General features: G+C 50.5%; 1 protein-coding gene across 1 annotated transcript in view; it reads right to left on the bottom strand.

Moving 5' to 3' along the window:
- The window catches only part of LOC145339534 (neuroligin-4, X-linked-like), a gene marked incomplete at its 5' end in the record, with an annotated part of 29,974 nt that extends 8,665 nt beyond the window's left edge, over positions 1-21,309 (bottom strand). The window contains 2 exons of the mRNA XM_080184017.1: positions 3,542-4,331; positions 20,760-21,309. Coding sequence (XP_080040143.1) covers positions 3,542-4,331; positions 20,760-21,309 — 1,340 coding nt within the window. The remainder of the gene's footprint in view (positions 1-3,541; positions 4,332-20,759) is intronic.
- Positions 21,310-21,606: the final 297 nt, after the last annotated feature.

The raw sequence follows: 21,606 nt of genomic DNA, 5'->3' as shown, positions 1-21,606 counted from the left end.
TTTGGACACTAAGGGGCAATTTAGCATGGCCAATCCACCTAACCTGCACATCTTTGGACACTAAGGGACAATTTAGCATGGCCAATCCACCTAACCTACACATCTTTGGACACTAAGGGGCAATTTAGCATGGCCAATCCTCCTAACCTACACTACTTTGGACACTAAGGGACAAATTAGCATGGCCAATCCACCTAACCTACACATCTTTGGACACTAAGGGACAATTTAGCATGGCCAATCCACCTAACCTACACATCTTTGGACACTAAGGGACAATTTAGCATGGCCAATCCACCTAACCTACACATCTTTGGACACTAAGGGACAATTTAGCATGGCCAATCCACCTAACCTACACATCTTTGGACACTAAGGGACAATTTAGCATGGCCAATCCACCTAACCTACACATCTTTGGACACTAAGGGACAATTTAGCATGGCCAATCCACCTAACCTACACATCTTTGGACACTAAGGGACAATTTAGCATGGCCAATCCACCTAACCTACACATCTTTGGACACTAAGGGACAATTTAGCATGGCCAATCCACCTAACCTACACATCTTTGGACACTAAGGGACAATTTAGCATGGCCAATCCACCTAACCTACACATCTTTGGACACTAAGGGACAATTTAGCATGGCCAATCCACCTAACCTACACATCTTTGGACACTAAGGGACAATTTAGCATGGCCAATCCACCTAACCTACACATCTTTGGACACTAAGGGACAATTTAGCATGGCCAATCCACCTAACCTACACATCTTTGGACACTAAGGGACAATTTAGCATGGCCAATCCACCTAACCTACACATCTTTGGACACTAAGGGACAATTTAGCATGGCCAATCCACCTAACCTACACATCTTTGGACACTAAGGGACAATTTAGCATGGCCAATCCACCTAACCTACACATCTTTGGACACTAAGGGACAATTTAGCATGGCCAATCCACCTAACCTACACATCTTTGGACACTAAGGGACAATTTAGCATGGCCAATCCACCTAACCTACACATCTTTGGACACTAAGGGACAATTTAGCATGGCCAATCCACCTAACCTACACATCTTTGGACACTAAGGGACAATTTAGCATGGCCAATCCACCTAACCTACACATCTTTGGACACTAACGGACAATTTAGCATGGCCAATCCACCTAACCTGCACATCTTTGGACACTAAGGGACAATTTAGCATGGCCAATCCACCTAACCTACACATCTTTGGACACTAAGGGGCAATTTAGCATGGCCAATCCACCTAACCTGCACATCTTTGGACACTAAGGGGCAATTTAGCATGGCCAATCCACCTAACCTGCACATCTTTGGACGCTAAGGGGCAATTTAGCATGGCCAATCCACCTAACCTGCACATCTTTGGACACTAAGGGACAATTTAGCATGGCCAATCCACCTAACCTACACATCTTTGGACACTAAGGGACAATTTAGCATGGCCAATCCACCTAACCTACACATCTTTGGACACTAAGGGACAATTTAGCATGGCCAATCCACCTAACCTACACATCTTTGGACACTAAGGGACAATTTAGCATGGCCAATCCACCTAACCTACACATCTTTGGACACTAACGGACAATTTAGCATGGCCAATCCACCTAACCTACACATCTTTGGACGCTAAGGGGCAATTTAGCATGGCCAATCCACCTAACCTGCACATCTTTGGACACTAAGGGACAATTTAGCATGGCCAATCCACCTAACCTACACATCTTTGGACACTAAGGGACAATTTAGCATGGCCAATCCACCTAACCTACACATCTTTGGACACTAAGGGGCAATTTAGCATGGCCAATCCACCTAACCTGCACATCTTTGGACACTAAGGGGCAATTTAGCATGGCCAATCCATATAACCTGCACGCCTTTCGGATTGTGAGAGGAAACTGGAGCACCCGGAGGAAACCCATGAAGACACAGGGAGAACGTGCAGACTCCCCACAGACAGTGACCCAAGAATTGAACCCGGGTCCCTGGTTCTGTGAGGCAGCAGTGCTAACCACTGTGCCACGGTGCCGGTAAGGGGTAAGTTGTTTTACACAGAGGGTGAGTGGTGTCTGGAACACGCTGCCAGGGATGGTGATCAGGCAGATACGATAGGGGTGTTTAAGAGGCTTTTGGATAAGCAGGCGAATATGCCAGGAATAGAGGGATACGGACTAAGGGCTGGCAGAAAGGACTGGTTTAGTGTGGTGTTATGGCCAGCACAACATGGTGGGCCGAATGGCCTGCTCTTGTGGTGTACCGCTCTGTTCTGTGAGGGTGGCATGCTTCACAGCGCCAGGGACCCAGGATCGATTCCGGGCTTGAGTGACTATCTGTGGGGAGTCTGCACATTCTCCCTGTGTCTGTGTGGGCTTCTCCCGGTGCTCCAGTTTCCTCACACAGCCTGAAAGATGTGTAGGATTGGCCATGCTAAATTGACCCTTAGTGTCCAAAGATGTGCGGGTTGGGTGGATTGGCCATGCTAAATTGCCCCTTAGTGACCAAAGATGTGCAGGTTAGGTGGATTGGCCATGCTAAATTGACCCTTAGTGTCCAAAGATGTGCGGGTTGGGTGGATTGGCCATGCTAAATTGTCCCTTAGTGTCCAAAGATGTGCAGGTTAGGTGGATTGGCCATGCTAAATTGACCCTTAGTGTCCAAAGATGTGCGGGTTAGGTGGATTGGCCATGCTAAATTGCCCCTTAGTGACCAAAGATGTGCAGGTTAGGTGGATTGGCCATGCTAAATTGCCCCTTAGTGTCCAAAGATGTGCGGGTTAGATGGATGGCCATGCTAAATTGCCCCCTTAGTGTCCAAAGATGTGCAGGTTAGGTGGATTGGCCATGCTAAATTGCCCCCTTAGTGTCCAAAGATGTGCAGGTTAGGTGGATTGGCCATGCTAAATTGCCCCTTAGTGTCCAAAGATGTGCAGGTTAGGTGGATTGGCCATGCTAAATTGCCCCCTTAGTGTCCAAAGATGTGCAGGTTAGGTGGATTGGCCATGCTAAATTGCCCCTTAGTGTCCAAAGATGTGCGGGTTAGATGGATTGGCCATGCTAAATTGCCCCTTAGTGTCCAAAGATGTGCAGGTTAGGTGGATTGGCCATGCTAAATTGCCCCTTAGTGTCCAAAGATGTGCGGGTTGGGTGGATTGGCCATGCTAAATTGTCCCTTAGTGTCCAAAGATGTGCGGGTTGGGTGGATTGGCCATGCTAAATTGTCCCTTAGTGTCCAAAGGTGTGCGGGTTGGGTGGATTGGCCATACTCAAATGTTCTTTAGTATCTGGTGGATTAGCATGTGGGGATAGGGTGTGAGTGGGACAGTGGGCAGCGCAGTCTCGATGGGCCAAATGGCCGCCTTCTGCACTCGTCGGGATTGTAATGTGGGCCGAATGGCCCGCTTCGGGATTCTGTGTGACCGCGAGGTGCTAACGTGCTCCCCCCCAACCCCCACAACCACCCCCCCCTCCCCGCACCAGGGGGCGACGGCGGGCTCACCCGGTCTTGGCGAAATTGGTCCAGTAGGTCATCACCACGGCGCTGAGCATGACGTCGTTCTTGGAGAAGTTGCAGGGGAAGAGCTCGGTGACGCCGATCATGGGGATGCCAAAGACGTAGGGGATCTCGTCGCCGTGTGCCGCGTCCGCCCACACCGCCTTCATCTCGCTCTGGCAGTGGTGGTAGAAGGTGTAGAAGTAGGTGGGCGACTGGTACTCGGCGTGGAGCCGGGCGGTGGCGATGGCCGGCGCCACCCACTGGTGGTCGGTGAAGAGGGCCAGCAGCGTCTTGCGCCGCATCTCGCCGTTGTCGCGGTCCGCCCAGTCGGTGTACATGAACTTGATGGTCTCCCGCAGGATGTCCTTGCCCTCCGGGTAGCCGTAGAGGTTGTCCACGAAGTTGGAGACCGCAAAGTCGAAGTAGCTGGCCGAGATGCCGTCCTCGTTGTCCACCAGCGACTCCACGAACTTGAAGCCCTCGCCCTGGTTGACGCCCAGCAGGATGTCGTAGTTGAGGAACTCGCCCTGCTCCATCAGGATCTCGGGGTCGTCCGGGAGCACGTCGCCGTCCACCACCGGCCCGAAGGCGATGTGGTAGCGGGTGGGCTGGATGTCCTGGTCGACCAGCTCGCGGTACGACTTACGGCGCAGGCAGTCCACCACGTCGACGGTCTCGGCGAAGTTGCAGCCCACCTTCTTGGCCAGGATGCGCGTGTACTTGGCCGGCTGGTAGTTGACGGACCAGCTGGAGATGGCGGTGCCGCTCTGCGCGATGGCCCTCTGGAAGAGACCTGTAGGAGGTTTTCGGGGGTGGGGTGGGGGGGGGGGGGGGGAGTTGGGAGGGTGGTGTGGTGAGGGAGGTTACAAAAAGAAAAGGGTGGGGTGGAGGAAGGGGGGGGGGGGGAGAGGAACGCCAGGGCGTGGAGTTATTTCTTTTATCCTCGTCGCCAGTTCGCTCGTCATCGCGCAAAGCTGTGGCTAGGTGTGGCGCCACGGTGCCCGCAAACACCGAGCAAAACGGACCCCAAAACGCTCAGTCGGCATCGCTCTTACCTCCCTCCTCGAGATTCGCAGTTATGGGGTCACTGTAGCTCAGAAAGAGGCCATTCAGCCCATCGTGCCTGTCCCCATTAATGGTAATTTCACACGATAGAGGAGCAGAACGAGGCCATTTGGCCCACCGTGTTTGCTCCGTTGGCCAGATAATCATAGAATCCCCCGCAGTGCAAAAGGAAGCCATTTGGCCCATCGTGTCTACCCCATTGGGCATGAGATGTAAGGGCAGAATTAGGCCATTTGGCCCATCGTGTCTACCCCATTGGGCATGAGATGTAATGGCAGAATTAGGCCATTCGGCCCATCGTGTCTACCCCATTGGGCATGAGATGTAAGGGCAGAATTAGGCCATTCGGCCCATCGAGTCTGCTCCGCCAATTGATCATGGTTGATATGCCCCTCACCCCCATTTTTCTGCCTTCTCCCCATCACCCTTCAACCCATTACCAATTAAAAATCTGTCTCCCGCCTCCTTAAATTTACTCACCATCCCAGCGTTCGCCGCACTTTGGGACAGGGAATTCCGAACCCCTTTGGGAAAGGTTTTTTCCCCCCCTCAACTCTGTTTTAAATTTGCTCCCCCTTAACCTAAGACTGTGACCTCTCGTCCTAGAATAGCCCACCAGAGGGACGGCCGCTCCCCATCCACTTTATCCACTTTTATCATCTTGTATCATAGAATCCCTACAGGGCAAAAGGAGGCCATTTGGCCCATTGTGCCTGTACTGACCACAATCCCATCCATCCCATCCCTAACCCTAACCCTAACCCTATCCCCTAACCCTAACCCTATCCCCTAACCCTATCCCCTAACCCTAACCCTATCCCCACAACCCCATGCTTTTACCCTATCAAGTCCACCCTGATATTAAGAGTTGCCCCCCCCCCCTCCACATTTCTTCCCCCACCCCAATATCCCGGCAAATTTGCTCCCCTCCAGTTATTTATGCCCCTCTTTTGAAATTTCTGTTGAGTCTGTTCCCTCTGCCCTTTCAAGCAGCGCCTTGCAGCTCACAACCACTCGCTGCGTTTCTGCTCCCACCGCCCCCCCAACGCGTCTGGTTCTCAGATTCTCCATCCCAGATTCTCTCCTCGTTAGCTGTGGCCTGTTATTCCGGGGACACCTCGATCTCTCTGCTCCGTGTAGATTTTGGCGTGTCCTCCGCCCCCAACTATGAACCCCGAGGCGCCAACTGGCAAGGTGGAGTGCGTTTGGAACGAGAGCCGAATCTCGTGAATAACCCCCCCACCAACCTCTCCCCTTTTCCCACGTGTAACAGGATGCTCCTGCAGTCCAGGCATTTAAAACCCCTGTTCCGTCATCAGAGATGTGAGGAGCGGTGGTGGAGGGAGAGGGGGGGCTCTCTTCCCTAAAGCCTGGCTTCGATTCAATCCCACCCTTTGGCCCTCACAGCTAAGGGGGGAGAGCAGGGGCAGGTCAAAGGTCACAGGGTCTGCTCCCTGAGTTGGCCATGGTGGAAGTCAGCAGGCCAATCACCCCAAACATTACGCCAATAATATTACCAGGGATTGAAGGTTAATCTCCGGGACAAAGCCACTGCCAATAACTGTGACAATCAATAAAAAACCTCGCAACGGCATTATTATTCTACTTATTCATCCGTGGGACATGGGCATCGCTGGCTGGATCAGCATTTATTGCCCATCCCTCATTGCCCAGGGCAGTTGAAAGTCAATCACATTGGCTGTGGCTCTAGAGTCACATGTAGGCCAGACCGGGGTAAGGACGGCAGATTTCCGTCTCTAAAGGGCATTAGTGAACCAGACGGGTTTTTCCAACAATCGACAATGGTTTCACGGTCAGCTGTAGATTCTTAATTCCAGAGATGGGGCGGGCGTTGTGTGTGTGTGTGTGTCTGTGTGTGTGTGTGTGTGTGTGTCTGTATGTGTGTGTGTATGTGTGAGTGTCTGTGTGTGTGTGTGCGAGTATCTGTGTGTGTGTCTTAGTGTGAGAGATTATGTGCATAGTGTGTGTGCAATTGTGTTTGTGTGTGTGAGTGTGAGTGAGTGAGTGAGAGTGTGAGTATGTGTGTGTGAGTGAGTGTGTGTGTGTTTGTGAGTGAGTGTGTGTGTGTTTGTGAGTGAGTGTGTGTGTTTGTGAGCGTGTGTTTGTATGTGTGTGTGTAAGTGTGTGTGAGTGTGCATGTGTGTGTGTATGTGTGCATGCATATGAGTGTGAGTGTGTATGTGTGAGTGTGTGTGTGAGTGAGTGAGTGAGTGAGTGTGTATGTGTGTGTGTGAGGGGGTGTGTGTGTGTTAAGGGATGTGTGTTTGTGTGTTGGTGAGTGAGTGTGTGTGTGTGTGTGAGGGTGTGTGTGTGTGAGTGTATGTGAGTGTGTGTGTGCGTGTGTGTGTACGAGTGTGCGTGTGTGCGTACGAGTGTGTGTGTGTGAGTGTATGTGTGTGTGTGAGTGTATGTGAGTGTGTGTGTGCGTGTGTGTGTGAGTGTGTGTGTGCATGTGTGCGTACGAGTGTATGTGTGTGTGTGAGTGTATGTGAGTGTGTGTGTGCGTGTGTGTGTGAGTGTGTGTGTGCGTGTGTGCGTACGAGTGTGTGTGTGTGTGTGTATGTGAGTGTGTGTGTGCGTGTGTGCGTACGAGTGTATGTGTGTGTGTGAGTGTATGTGAGTGTGTGTGTGTGTGAGTGTGTGCGTACGAGTGTGTGTGTGTGTGAGTGTATGTGAGTGTGTGTGTGTGTGTGCGTACGAGTGTGTGTGTGTGTGAGTGTATGTGTGTGTGTGAGTGTATGTGAGTGTGTGTGTGTGTGTACGAGTGTGCGTGTGTGCGTACGAGTGTGTGTGTGTGTGTGTGTGAGTGTGTTGGGAGAGGGATGGGGCTGATGGATAGGGAACAGCAGTAGTCTTCCAGAACAGCTGATATAACTACACACAAAAACAGAAAATGCTGGAAAATTGCAGCGGGTCTGGCAGCACTTGTGGAGAGAGAACGGAGCCAACATTCCGAGGGGGTTGTAATTGGACAAAAGGATTGTAACTGGTGATGGTAAAGGCTGAGAATGGTGCTAACAGTGTCCATTAAGTGATCGGAATGTGTGAATGGCAGGACAAAGATACGGATTGTGAAGGGACAGCCTGCGGGATGTGGCAGTTTGCCCTGAAGTGAGTATCATGGATCATAGAACCCCACACTGCAGAAGGAGGCCTTTCTGCCCATCGAGTCTGTACTGAACACAATCCCACGCAGGCCCTACCCCCATATCCCTACATATTAAACCCACTAATCCCTCTAACCTGGACACTAAGGGGTAATTTCTTAGCATGGCCAATCAACCTAACCCACACATCTTTGGACGGTGGGAGGAAACCGGAGCACCCGGAGGAAACCCACGCAGACACGAGGAGAATGTGCAAACTCCACACAGACAGTGACCCGAGCTGAGTATCGAACCCAGGACCCTGGAGCTGTAAAGCAGCAGTGCTAACCCACTGTGCTACCGTGCCCCCGGGTATAGGGGGGGGGAGGTGGAGTCCAATTAAACCTTCTTGCCTGATTTTCTTTGCTTTCTGAGGGTCATCTAGACTCGAAACACTGGCTCTATTCTCTCTCCACAGACACTGTCAGACCCGCCGAGATTTTCCAGCACTGTCCTGTCGTTATTTTGGATTCCAGCGCCCGCAGTATTTTGCCCTGATGTAATTACACGGAAGGCCAGCAGGAGGCGGGGGCAACAGTCTCGGAGGTCACAACTCCGTCTTGATGTGGAGATGTTGGCGTTGGACTGGGGTAAACACAGTCAGAAGCCTCACAACACCAGGTTAAAGTCCAACAGGTTTATTAGGTAGCAAAAGCCACGAGCTTTCGGAGCGCTGCCCCTTCACCAGGTGAATGGGGAGTTCTGTTCACAAACCGGGCATAGAAAGGCATACTCTCAGTTTCCAGAATACCGATTAGAATGCAAATCTTTACAGCTAATAAAGTCTTAAAGGTATAGACAATATGAGTGGAGAGAGCATTAAGCATAGGTTAAAGAGATGTGTATTGTCTCCAGGTAGAGATTGGTGAGATTTTGCAAGCCCAGGCAAGTTATGGGGGTTACAGATAGTGCGACGTGAACCCAAGGTCTCGGTTGAGGCCGTCCTCATGTGTGCGGGAACTTGGCTATCAGTCTCTGCTCAGCGACTCTGCGCTGTGGTGAAGGCCACCCTGGAGAACGTTTACCCGAAGATCGGAGGCCGAATGCCGGTGTCCGCCAACAGGAAGGGAACAGCTTTGCCTGGAGATTGTCGAGCGGTGCTCGTTCATCCATCGTCGTCGCGTCTGTGTGGTCTCCCCAACATACCGTGACTCAGGACAACCTTTCCTGCAGCGTATCAGGTACGATGCGAAGATGTTGGCGTTGGATTGGGTTAAACACTGTAAGGAGTCTCACGACACTAGGTTTCTTTTTAACCTGGTATTGCGAGACTTCTGAATGCGGAAACAGGTAGGCAACGTTGGCTGAATTGCAAGAGTTGTGCACTGTATTTGGTGGATGGTGAGATGATGGCATCTGTGTCGATGATAGCCCAGATCCGCACACATGAGGATGGCCTCAACCGGGACCTTGGGTTCATGTCACACTATCTGTAACCCCCGTAACTTGCTTGGGCTTTGGACCATGTCACTTAGTGTCCTGTCTGGAGACAATATACGCTCCTTTAACCTATACTTAATGCTATCTCCACGCACATTCTCTGCACCTTTAAGACTTTATTAGCTATAAAGACTCGCATTCCAATCAGCATTCTGTAAACTGTGTGTCTTTATTTGCCCTGTTTGTGATCAGGGCACCCCACTCACTTGACGAAGGGGCAGCGCTCCGAAAGCTAGTGGCTTTTCCTACCAAATAAACCTGTTGGACTTTAACCTGGCGTTGTGAGACTTCTCTCCGCAGAGGTAAGTGGCCAAAACGAGAGGTGGTTGGATGGAAGTAACGGACAGAACTGACCGCCTTTCACTTCATTTGGGACCCCGAACCATTTCAAGAACCAAGATGGCAAACGGCACAGCAAGCGTCCCCTGGAATCAATCGCTCCTTGCCCGTGCCGGGGTCAAGGGTCAAGGGTCGCCACGCTGGAGATCCAATCTGGAATCTCCAGCCATTGGGTGCAGTTTTGGTCTCCTTGTCCGAAGGAGGATGTTTTTGCTCGAGAGGGGAATGCTCTGTGCTCAGGCTGGGACTAAGAAAAATACTCGCCCTCGCCCCCACACCCCTGTCACCCTCCGACCCCCCCCGTGAAATGGCGTGGCGTCGGTGAGAGTCTCATGAGATTTGCGTTCACGTGGACACAATGCAGATCCCATCGAGAAGTCACGTCTGGCTCGGGAGCACAGGGGACAAGTTACAGGAGGGGGGGCGAGAATATTTAGAACATAGAACATAGAACATAGAACATTACAGTGCAGAACAGGCCCTTCGGCCCACGATGTTGCGCCGACCAGTTACAAAAACAATGACCCACTAACCTATACCAATCCCTTTTCGTCCATAAACCTATCCAGAGATCTCTTAAACGCCCCCAAACTAGACGCATTTACAACTGCAGCAGGCAGGGCATTCCAATCCCTCACCACCCGCTGGGTAAAGAACCTACCCCTGACATCCGTCCTATAACTACCCCCCCTTAATTTAAAGCCATGCCCCCTCGTGCTAGCTTTCTCCATCCGAGGAAAAAGGCTATCACTATCCACCCTATCTAAACCTCTAATCATCTTATATGTTTCAATAAGATCCCCTCTTAGCCGCCTTCTTTCCAACGAAAACAACCCTAAATCCCTGAGTCTCTCCTCATAGGACCTCCCCACCATACCAGGCAACATCCTAGTAAACCTCCTCTGCACCCTCTCCAACGCCTCCACATCCTTCTTGTAATGCGGGGACCAGAACTGCACACAGTACTCCAAGTGCGGCCGCACTAGAGTAGTGTACAGTTGCAACATTACACTGCGACTCCTAAATTCAATCCCCCTACCAATAAACGCCAAGACACCGTACGCCTTCTTGACAACCTTATCTACTTGATTCCCAACTTTCAGGGATCTATGTACACACACACCTAGATCCCTCTGTTCATCCACACTATTCAAAGTCCTCCCATTAGCCCTATACTCGACACATCTGTTGCTCCTACCAAAGTGAAATGGAGGGGTCTGGGGGGAGAGGGGAGAATGGCCATCTGACCCCCACCAGGTCAAGGGTCATCCAATCAGGCAAGGGTGTTCTTCAGATCGGCTTTAGAGGGGCGGATGGCTACGAGGCGGGGGGTGGTTGGTGTCGGACAGCCTTGGAAAGGGTCCAGAGGAGATTAACAAGAGTGATCCCTGGAATGGAGAGCTTGACGTACGAGGAACGGGTTGAGGACTCTGGGTCTGTACTCATTGGAGTTTAGAAGGATGGAGGGGGGGATCTTATTGAAATTTACAGGATACTGCGAGGCCCTGGATAGAGTGGACATGGAGAGGGTGTTTCCACTAGTGGGAAAAACTAGAACCAGAGAGGGCACAACCTCAGGCTAAAGGGACGATCCTGTAAAACAGAGATGGGGAGGAATTTCTCCAGTGGGGAATCTGTGGAACTCTTTGCCACAGAAGAGGCCAGGTCATCGAGTGTCTTTAAGACAGAGATAGAGAGGTTCCTGATTAATAGGGGGAAAAGGCAGGAGAATGGGGGATGAGAAAAATATCAGCCATGATTGAATGGCAGAACAGACTCGATGGGCCGAGTGGCCTAATTCTGCTCCTGTGTCTTATGGCGTGACCATCTATGGGGTGGAGGGGGGCAGGGGAGGACAGAGGTTGGGATTGGGATTGAGGCTTCTAGGTATGTGTCCAATCGGAGTTGGTGAACCCCCCCCCCCCCCCCAACTCTCCCCGGCCTGGCGGGTGAGATCGAAGCCTGGATCCGGCACAATCCCCAGAGTCAGTCCGGATTGGGAGGATTCACGTCCGGTTGTACCACCCAGTCACAGGAACATAGAAACTAGAAGCAGGACGAGGCCATTCGGCCCATCGAGTCTGATCCACCATTGATGATGATCATCAAATCCAATATCCTGATCCCCCCCCACTTCCTTTCCAATATCCCTCTCTCCCTTTAGCCCCAAGAGCTATATCTAATTTCTTCTCAAAATCACACAACGTTTTGGCCTCAACTACTTTCTGTGGGAGTGAATTCCACACATTCACCACCCTCTGGGTGAAGAAATTTCTCCTCACCCCAGTTCTAAAAGGTTTACCCCTTATCCTCAAACTCTGACCCCCTCGTTCTGGACTCCCTCCCTACCATCGGGAACACTCTTTCTGAATCGACCCTGTTCTAACCCTGTTAGAATTTTATAAGATTCTATAAGATCCCCCCCCTCATTTTTCTGAACTCCAGTGAATACAACCCAAACTGGTTCAATCTCTCCTCCGTACATCAGTCCCCGGGATCAGCCCGGTAAACCTTCACTGCGCTCCCGCCAGAGTGAGAACATCCTTCCTCCGAAAAGGGGACCAAAACTGCACCCACGATACTCTAGGTGTGGCCCTCACCAAGGCCCCTGTATCACTGCAACAACACATCCCTGCCCCTGTACCCCAAAACCTCTCGCGATGAAGGCCTTCTTTACCGCCTGCTGCACCTGCACGCTTACCTTCAGCGACTGGTGCACCAGGACGCCCAGATCCCTCTGCACTCTCCAATTTACAGCCATTCAGGCCTTCTTGTTTTTGCTTCTAAAGCGGATAGCCTTATCTACAGGACACTGCCTCTGTCATGTACTTACCCACTCACTCAACTTATCCAAACTAATCCTAGTTTGGGGGCGTTTAAGAGATCTGTGGATAGGTTTATGGACGAAATGGGATTGGTTTAGATTAGTGGGTTAGTGTTTTTTTTTTAAAAAAAGCTGGTCGGCGCAACATCGTGGGCCGAAGGGCCTGTTCTGCGCTGTAATGTTCTATGTTCTATGTAAATCAGACTGAACGATCTTTGTATCCTCCTCACAGCTCACCCTCACTCCCAGCTTACTGTCATCTCCAAGTTTGGAAATATTACATTCAGTTTCCTAATGTCAATCATACAATGCAGAACAAGGCCATTTGGCCCATCGACCCAGAACTGGCAACAATCCCAGCCAAGTCCTATCCCCGTAAACCCATATATATAATATATATACATATATGGGTAGCACAGTGGGTTAGCACTGCTGCTTCACAGCTCCAGGGTCCTGGGTTCGATTCCCGGCTCGGGTCACAGTGTCTGTGTGGAGTTTGCACATTCTCCTCGTGTCTGCATGGGTTTCCTCCGGGTGCTCCGGTTTCCTCCCATAGTCCAAAGATGTGCGGGTTAGGTTGATTGGCCGTGCTAAGAAATTGCCCCTTAGTGTCCAGGGATGTGTAGGTTAGAGGGATTAGTGGGTATACTATGTAGGGATATGGGGGTAGGGCCTGGGTGGGATTGCATTCGGTGAAGACTCGATGGGCCGAAGGGCCTCTTTCTGCACTGGAGGGTTTCAATGATTCTATATTCAACCTCCAAATCCTCCTAACACTAAGGGGGCAATTCAGCACAGCCAATCTGCCTAACCTGCACATCTTTGGACCATGGAAGGAAACTGGAGCGCCCGGACGAAACCCACACGGACATGGGGAGAACGTACAAACTCCACATGGGAATTGAACCTGGGTCCCTGGCACAGTGAGGCAGCTAGTGTTAACCCACTGTGCTACCGAGCCGTGCAATCATGAATGTAGATTGTAAATAGCTGGGGTCCCAGCACCCATTCCTGTTGGACACGCGTGTGAAATGAAATGGGACAATTACTCTGTTTTCCTCCAGTTGGTGCACAGCAAGATCCCACAAATTGGCAATGCGTCAGGCGGCGTGGTGGCACAATGGTCAACGCTGCGGCCTCACAGCTCAGAGATCTGAGTTTGGTTCCTGTCACTGTTTGTGCAGAATCTGCATGTTCTCCTCGTGCCTGCATGGGTTTCCTTTGGATGCTCTGGGCTCATCACACACTCCAAAGGTGTGCAGGTTAGGTGGATTGACCATGTTAAATTGCCCCTTAATGTCCAAAGATGGGTAGGTTAAGTGGATTGGCCATGCTAAATTGCCCCTTAGTGTCCAAAGATGTGCAGGTTAGGTGGATTTGCCATGCTAAATTGCCCCTTAGTGTCCAAAGATGTGTAGGTTAGGTGGATTGGCCATGCTAAATTGCCCCTTAGTGACCAAAGATGTGTAGGTTAGGTGGATTGGCCATGCTAAATTGCCCCTTAGTGTCCAAAGATGTGCAGGTTAGGTGGATTGGCCATGCTAAATTGCCCCTTAGTGTCCAAAGATGTGCCGTTTAGGTGGATTGGCCATGCTAAATTGCCCCTTAGTGTCCAAAGATGTGCAGGTTAGATGGATTGGCCATGCTAAATTGCCCTTAGTGCCCAAAGATGTGTGGGTTAGGTGGATTGGCCATGCTAAATTGCCCCTTAGTGTCCAAGGATGTGCAGGTTAGGTGGATTGGCCATGCTAAATTGTCCCTTAGTGTCCAAAGATGTGCAGGTTAGGTGGATTGGCCATGCTAAATTGCCCCTCAGTGTCCAAAGATGTGCGGGTTAGGTGGATTGGCCGTGCTAAATTGCCCCTTAGTGTCCAAAGATGTGTGGGTTAGGTGGATTGGCCGTGCTAAATTGCCCTTAGTGTCCGAAGATGTGTTGGTTAGGTGGATTGGCCGTGCTAAATTGTCCCTTAGTGTCCAAAGATGTGTGGGTTAGGTGGATTGGCCATGCTAAATTGCCCCTTAGTGTCCAAAGATGTGCAGGTTAGGTGGATTGGCCATGCTAAATTGCCCCTTAGTGTCTAAAGATGTGCAGATTAGGGGGATTGGCCATGCTAAATTGCCCCTTAGTGTCCAAAGATGTGTGGGTTAGGTGGATTGGCCATGCTAAATTGCCCCTTAGTGTCCAAAGATGTGCAGGTTAGGTGGATTGGCCATGCTAAATTGCCCCTTAGTGTCTAAAGATGTGCAGATTAGGGGGATTGGCCATGCTAAATTGCCCCTTAGTGTCTAAAGATGTGCAGATTAGGGGGATTGGCCATGCTAAATTGCCCCTTAGTGTCCAAAGATATGTAGGTTAGGGGATTGGCCATGCTAAATTGCCCCTTAGTGTCTAAAGATGTGCAGATTAGGGGGATTGGCCATGCTAAATTGCCCCTTAGTGTCCAAAGATATGTAGGTTAGGGGATTGGCCATGCTAAATTGCCCCTTAGTGTCCAAAGATGTGCAGGTTAGGTGGATTGGCCATGCTAAATTGCCCCTTAGTGTCCAAAGATGTGCAGGTTAGGTGGATTGGCCATGCTAAATTGCCCCTTAGTGTCCAAAGATGTGCAGGTTAGGTGGATTGGCCATGCTAAATTGCCCCTTAGTGTCCAAAGATATGTAGGTTAGGGGATTGGCCATTCTAAATTGTTTTTTTTATTCACTTGTGGGACATGAGCGTTTCTGGGCTGGGCCAGAATTTATTGCCCATCCCTAGTTGCCCCTTGGAGGGCAGTTGAGAGTCAACCACATTGGCTGTGGCTCTGGAGTCACATGTAGGCCAGACCGGGGTAAGGACGGCAGATTTCCTTCTCTAAAGGACATGAGTGAACCAGATGGGTTTTTCCAACGATGGTTTCATAGTCATCAGTAGATTCTTAATTCCAGACTTTTTTTATTGAATTCAAATGCCACCATCTGCAGTGGTGGGATTTGAACCTGGGTCCCTAGATCTTGCTCTCGGTCTGTAGATTACTAATCCAGGGACAAAATCACCATCTATCTATCTCCCTTTTGCAGGCTCCTTATGATCTCTTCACAACATATTCTCTTGCCAATCTTTGCGTTGTTAGCAAAAGTTGTGACCATGTCTTTGCTCCATTCACCCAAGTCATTGATATAAATTGAGTTCCATTGAACAACAGATCCCTAGGAGCGAGCTACAGTTGATGGTGGATCCTTGAGAGCGAGTTACGTTACGATAAATTTATTTATTGGTTTCATAAGTAGGCTGTCATCAACACTGCAATGAAGTTACTGTGAAAATCCCCCAGTCGCCACACTCCAGTAACACTGAGGGAGGATTTAGCACGGCCAATCCACCTAATCTGCACATCTTTGGATACTAAGGGGCAATTTAGCATGGCCAATCCCCCTAACCTGCACATCTTTGGACACGAAGGGGCAATTTAGCATGGCCAATCCACCTAACCTGCACATCTTTGGACACGAAGGGGCAATTTAGCATGGCCAATCCACCTAACCTGCACATCTTTGGACACGAAGGGGCAATTTAGCATGGCCAATCCACCTAACCTACACATCTTTGGACACTAAGGGGCAATTTAGCATGGCCAATCCACCTAACCTGCACATCTTTGGACACTAAGAAGCAATTTAGCATGGCCAATCCCCCTAACCTGCACATCTTTGGACACTAAGGGGCAATTTAGCATGGCCAATCCACCTAACCTGCACATCTTTGGACACTAAGGGACAATTTAGCATGGCCAATCCACCTAACCTGCACATCTTTGGACACTAAGGGGCAATTTAGCATGGCCAATCCACCTAACCTGCATATCTTTGGACACTAAGGGACAATTTAGCATGGCCAATCCACCTAACCTGCACATCTTTGGACACTAAGGGGCAATTTAGCATGGCCAATCCATCTAACCTACACATCTTTGGACACTAAGGGGTAATTTAGCATGGCCAATCCACCTAACCTGCACATCTTTAAGCATAATGGGGCAATGAACCCTGGCAGAATTACTTCCTTCTCTCCCACCTTATTGGAATTCCCTACCTCCCTCCCTTCTCCCCTCCCGCTCTCCCTTGCCGAGCTCCCCACTCACCTCAACCCCCATAGTGGCACAATCCCACTATGGCTCTGCCACCCCCCCCCCACCCCACACGCTCTGACTCTGCCCATTGTTGTTGCCCCTTGGCACAGTAATGATGCACGGTGGGCAGTGCCAGGGTGTCCAGTAGGCAGTGCCAGTGTGACAGGCTGGCAGTGCCTGATGGACATGGACCAGCCCTATAGCTGCCAACCAGGGGCTTCAAGGCCCTCCCAATACCCTGTGTGACCTGGGCACCTGGTCTCTGCTTTTGGAGGCCAGTTGTGATTTGTGTCGGTGTGACGTCTTCCTGGAGGTGGTCGGTATCCGGGAGGGGCTGGAGGGGCTAGCTGCATGCATGCCAACTCCCTAATCATATAGAAATCCAGCTTATCTGGAGCTAATACACTCCATTCCCTTTCTTGCTGCAAAGTGGTTCATGTCATTAACAAGTGGTCAGTTAGAGAGCAATCAGTTTACATAAGAACATAAGAACATAAGAAATAGGAGCAGGAGTAGGCCATCTAGCCCTTCGAGCCTGCCCCGCCATTCAATAAGATCATGGTTGATCTGTTGTGGCTCAGTTCCACTTTCCCGCCCTCTCCCCATAACCCTTAATCTCCTCTCTTATCAAAGACTTACTCTGGAGTCAGTCATCGCTCGCTTTTGTCCCAGCTCTCTGTCCAACTGACGGGAGCAGCAATGTGGTTAGATCCCTCCCCAGATCTTTGTTTCTCATCAGGATGTATCTCTTTTGACTCTTCTGAAATAGTCCTTCACAACGCCTGCATCTCTAATCTAGTTCACGTTAGCCACCTCTGTCTTCATGCCCTCATAATGCTCCTTATTTCAGTTTCAAACACTGGTCTTAGATCCACTCCTCTCTCCCTCAAACTGAAATTCAACCATGTTATGATCACTACTTCCTAGGGGCACCTCCTTGCTAAGCTCATTTGTTAATCCTGTCTCATTGCACAATATCAGATCTAGTATGTCCTGATCCCTGATTGGTACGCCCAGAAACACTCGATGAACTCGTCACCTTGGTTATCTTTGCCAATCTGGTTTACCCAACCTAAATGTAGACTGGAATTACTCATGTTAATCTCCGTATCTTGCTCACGAAACTTGGTTACGGGCAGTACGGTGGCACAGTGGTTAGCGCTGCTGTTTCACTGTGCCAGGGACCCGGGTTCAATTCCAGCCGAGGGTCACCGTCTGTGTGGAGTTTGCACATTCTCCTGGTGTCTGCGTGGGTTTCATTCGGGGGCTCCGGTTTCCTCCCACAGTCCGAAAGATATGTGGGTTAGGTTGATTGGCCTTGCTAAATTGCCCCTTACTATCAGGGGACTAACTGGGTAATTACGTAGGGTTACGGGGATAGGACTTGAGTGGGACTGTTGTCAGTGCTTGATGGCCTGAATGGCCTCCTTCTGCACTGTAGGGATTCTATTAGCCTTCATCATATTTTTCATTTCCATTTGTGGGATATGGGTGTCGCCAGCTGGCCGGCATTATTGCCCATTACCAGTTGCCCCTTGAGAAGGGGCAACTGCCTGCATTTGTCCCATATCCCTCCATACCCATTGTACCCATGTAACTATCTAAATGCTTTTTAAAAGACAGAATTGTACCCACCTCTACTACAATTTCTGGCAGCTCGTTCCAGACACTCACCACCCTCTGTGTGAAACAATTGCCCCTCTGGACCCTTTTGTATCTCTCCCCTCTCAGCTTAAGACTCTCTTTTAGACTCCCCTACCTTTGGGGAAAAGATATTGACTATCTTGCTGATCTGTGCCCCTCATTATTTTATAGACCTCTATAAGATCACCTCCCAGTCTCCTACGCTCCAGAGAAAAAAGTCCCAGTCTATCCAGCCTCTCCTTATAATTCAAACCATCAAGTCTTGGTAGCAGCCTTGTAAATCTTTTCTGCACTCTTTCCAGTTTAATAATATCCTTTCTATAATAGGGTGACCAGAACTGTACACAGTATTCCAAGTGTGACCTTACCAATGTCTTGTACAACTTCAACAAGACATCCCAACTCCTGTATTCAATGTTCTGACCGATGAAACCAAGCATGCCGAATACCTTCTTCACCACTCTGTCCACCTGTGACTCCACTTTCAAGGGGCTATGAACCTGTACCCCTAGATCTCTTTGTTCTGTAACTCTCCCCAAAGCCCTATCATTCACTGAGTAAGTCCTGCCCCGGTTCGATCCACCAAAATGCATCACCTCGCATTTGTCTGAATTAAACTGCATCTGCCATTCGTCAGCCCACTGGCCCAACTGATCAAGATCCCCTTGCAATCGGAGATAGCTTTCTTCGCTGTTCATCTGCTGAGGCAGGCGATGAAGGAACTGCGCTCCGAAAGCTTGTGATTCCAAATAAACCTGTTGGGACTTTAACCCGGTGTTGTGAGACTTCTTACTGTGTTTACCCCAGTCCAACGCTGGCACCTCCACATCATGGCTTGTAGATAGCGGATTGGCTTTGGGGTGTCAGGAGGTAAGTTACTCTGAGTATATCCTGTCCTACAGGTTACTGTTAAGGGGCCTATATACCAGTCCCATAAGCTTTTTTGGCCATTCATTCATGGGACATGGACGTCGCTGGCTGGCGAGGATTTATTAGCCATCCCTAGTTGCCCCAAGGGCAGTTGAGAGTCAGTCACATTGCTGTGTGGTTGATATGTAGGTTACATGTAGGCCAAACCAGGTAAGGACGGCAGATTTCCTTCCCTAAAGGATATCGGTGAACCAGACGGGTTTTTCCGACAATGGGTCACCCGTAGATTCTTAATTCCAGATTTTGTTTTTATTGAATTCAAATTCCACCATCTGCCGTGGCGGGATTCGAACCCAGGTCCCCTGGAGCATTAAATGCTGGAAAATCTCAGCAGGTCTGACAGCATCTGTGGAGAGAGAACGGAGCCAATGTTTCGATGACCCTTCGTCAGAAGGATCTGGCGAAGGGTCATCGAAACGTTGGCTCTACTCTCTCCCCACAGATGCTGTCAGACCTGCTGAGATTTTCCAGCATTTTCCGTTTTTGTTTCCCATTCCAGCATCCGTAGTGTTTTGCCTTTATCCCCAGAACATTCGCTGAGTTTCTGGATTAATAGTCTAGCGGTAATACCTCTCGGCCATCACCTCCCCACCTGACTTCCTACCTTTACTCTTCAGAGTCACAGAATCCCGACAGTGCACAAGGAGGCCATTCGGCCCATCGAGTCTATGCCAACCACAATCCCACCCAGGCTCTATCCTCATAACCCCACATATTTATCCTGCTAATCCCCCCGATGCTTGGATCAATTTAGCATGGCCAATCCACCTAACCTACACCTCTTTGGACACTAAGGGGCAATTTAGCATGGCCAATCCACCTAACCTACACCTCTTTGGACACTAAGGGGCAATTTAGCATGGCCAATCCCCCTAACCTACACATCTTTGGACACTAAGGGGCAATTTAGCATGGCCAATCCCCCTAACCTACACATCTTTGGACACTAAGGGGCAACTTAGCATGGCCAATCCACCTAACCGACACATCTTTGGACACTAAGGGACAATTTAGCATGGCCAATCCACCTAACCGACACATCTTTGGACACTAAGGGACAATTTAGCATGGCCAATCCACCTAACCTGCACATCTTTGGACACTAAAGGGCAATTTAGCATGGCCAATCCACCTAACCTGCACATCTTTGGACACTAAAGGGCAATTTAGCATGGCCAATCCACCTAACCTGCACATCTTTGGACACTAAGGGACAATTTAGCATGGCCAATCCACCTAACCTGCACATCTTTGGACACTAAGGGGCAATTTAGCATGGCCAATCCATCTAACCCGCTCACCTTTGGATGCTAAGGGGCAATTTAGCATGGCCAATCCACCTAACCTGCACATCTTTGGACTGTGGGAGGAAACTGGAGCACCCGGAGGAAACCCACGCAGACACGGGGAGAATGTGCAGACACCACACAGACAGTGACCCAAACCGGGAATCGAACCCGGATCCCTGGCGCTGCGAGGCAGCGGTGCTAACCGCTGTGCCACCGTGCCGCCCATTTTGTGGATGTCTTTGCTCTGGACCATCCTGGTGTCGGTAAACCCCACATACCACAGCCGCAACACCGCTCCTTGTCCTATCAGATATTAAATAATTCATTTTGCTTAATTAATTAATAATTAATAAACACTGCAACGCCCACTACTCCTGTAAGCAAACCCGACAACAACCAATCAAACCAGGCCTTTACCACCCAGGGATGATGACATATTCACCAACCAATCACTTATCTGCTTTCCTGCGATGGCACAACTCCTAGAGGACTCTTCAAACATGGCCGCTCTTCTCCAGAGCTCTGGATTGGATGAACCTTCCAGCTGCTGATGACCGCCTCGGGGAGGGCGGCCCTCCCCTCGCCCATCCCGGTCCGCTGCGCCGTGGGATCTTACTGTGTCCCGTGGACGAGGGCAACTGGGCTTGACGTTCAGAGCCGAATCCCTGAAGCTTCGGGGCTGGCCCCGGAGGTCACGGACGGGTGAGGCCTTCCCACCCTGCCACCGCGCTGGCCAATCGCGTGCCGGGAGAGCGGCAGCCCGTCCAGGCATGGCAAGATCCCGCAGGGGAGCAAGGTGAGGATGGGCAGCGGTGTCGGTTAAGGGATCGACGTTGGATGGGGATTCCAGGGCCGTGGCCTGTGGGGGGATCATTCTTTTGCCACCTGAGGGGATCGCAGGTCGGGCCTTGGGTTTCAGGTCTCGCCTGGGAGACAGCGCCTCCAGCAGTGCAGGACTCCCGCAGTACTGCAGGGGTGACGTGAGCCGACACCAATAAGACTGGAACCCATGACCTCTGACTGAAAGGCGAGGGAGCTACCCATCGGGGAAGGTCCGGCCTGCAGGCCTGCCTCTAGTGAAGAAAATGGCTTGGGGGCAATCCAGAGACAAATGCTCAGGGGATGGGAGCCGTGGGGGGGGGGTTCAAATCCCAGCAGGGCAGCTGGAGGAACTGAAATCCAGTTCATGAAAGGGGGAGGGGATGGCCAAGTGGTATTATCACTGGAATATTAATCCAGAGACTCAGCTAATGTTGTGGGGGAC

This window comes from Carcharhinus amblyrhynchos, unplaced genomic scaffold, assembly GCF_965287045.1.
Source record: "Carcharhinus amblyrhynchos unplaced genomic scaffold, sCarAmb.v2.hapA scaffold_522, whole genome shotgun sequence".
Classification (NCBI taxonomy): Eukaryota; Metazoa; Chordata; class Chondrichthyes; order Carcharhiniformes; family Carcharhinidae; genus Carcharhinus; species Carcharhinus amblyrhynchos.
This window is presented reverse-complemented; position numbering and strand designations above follow the sequence as displayed.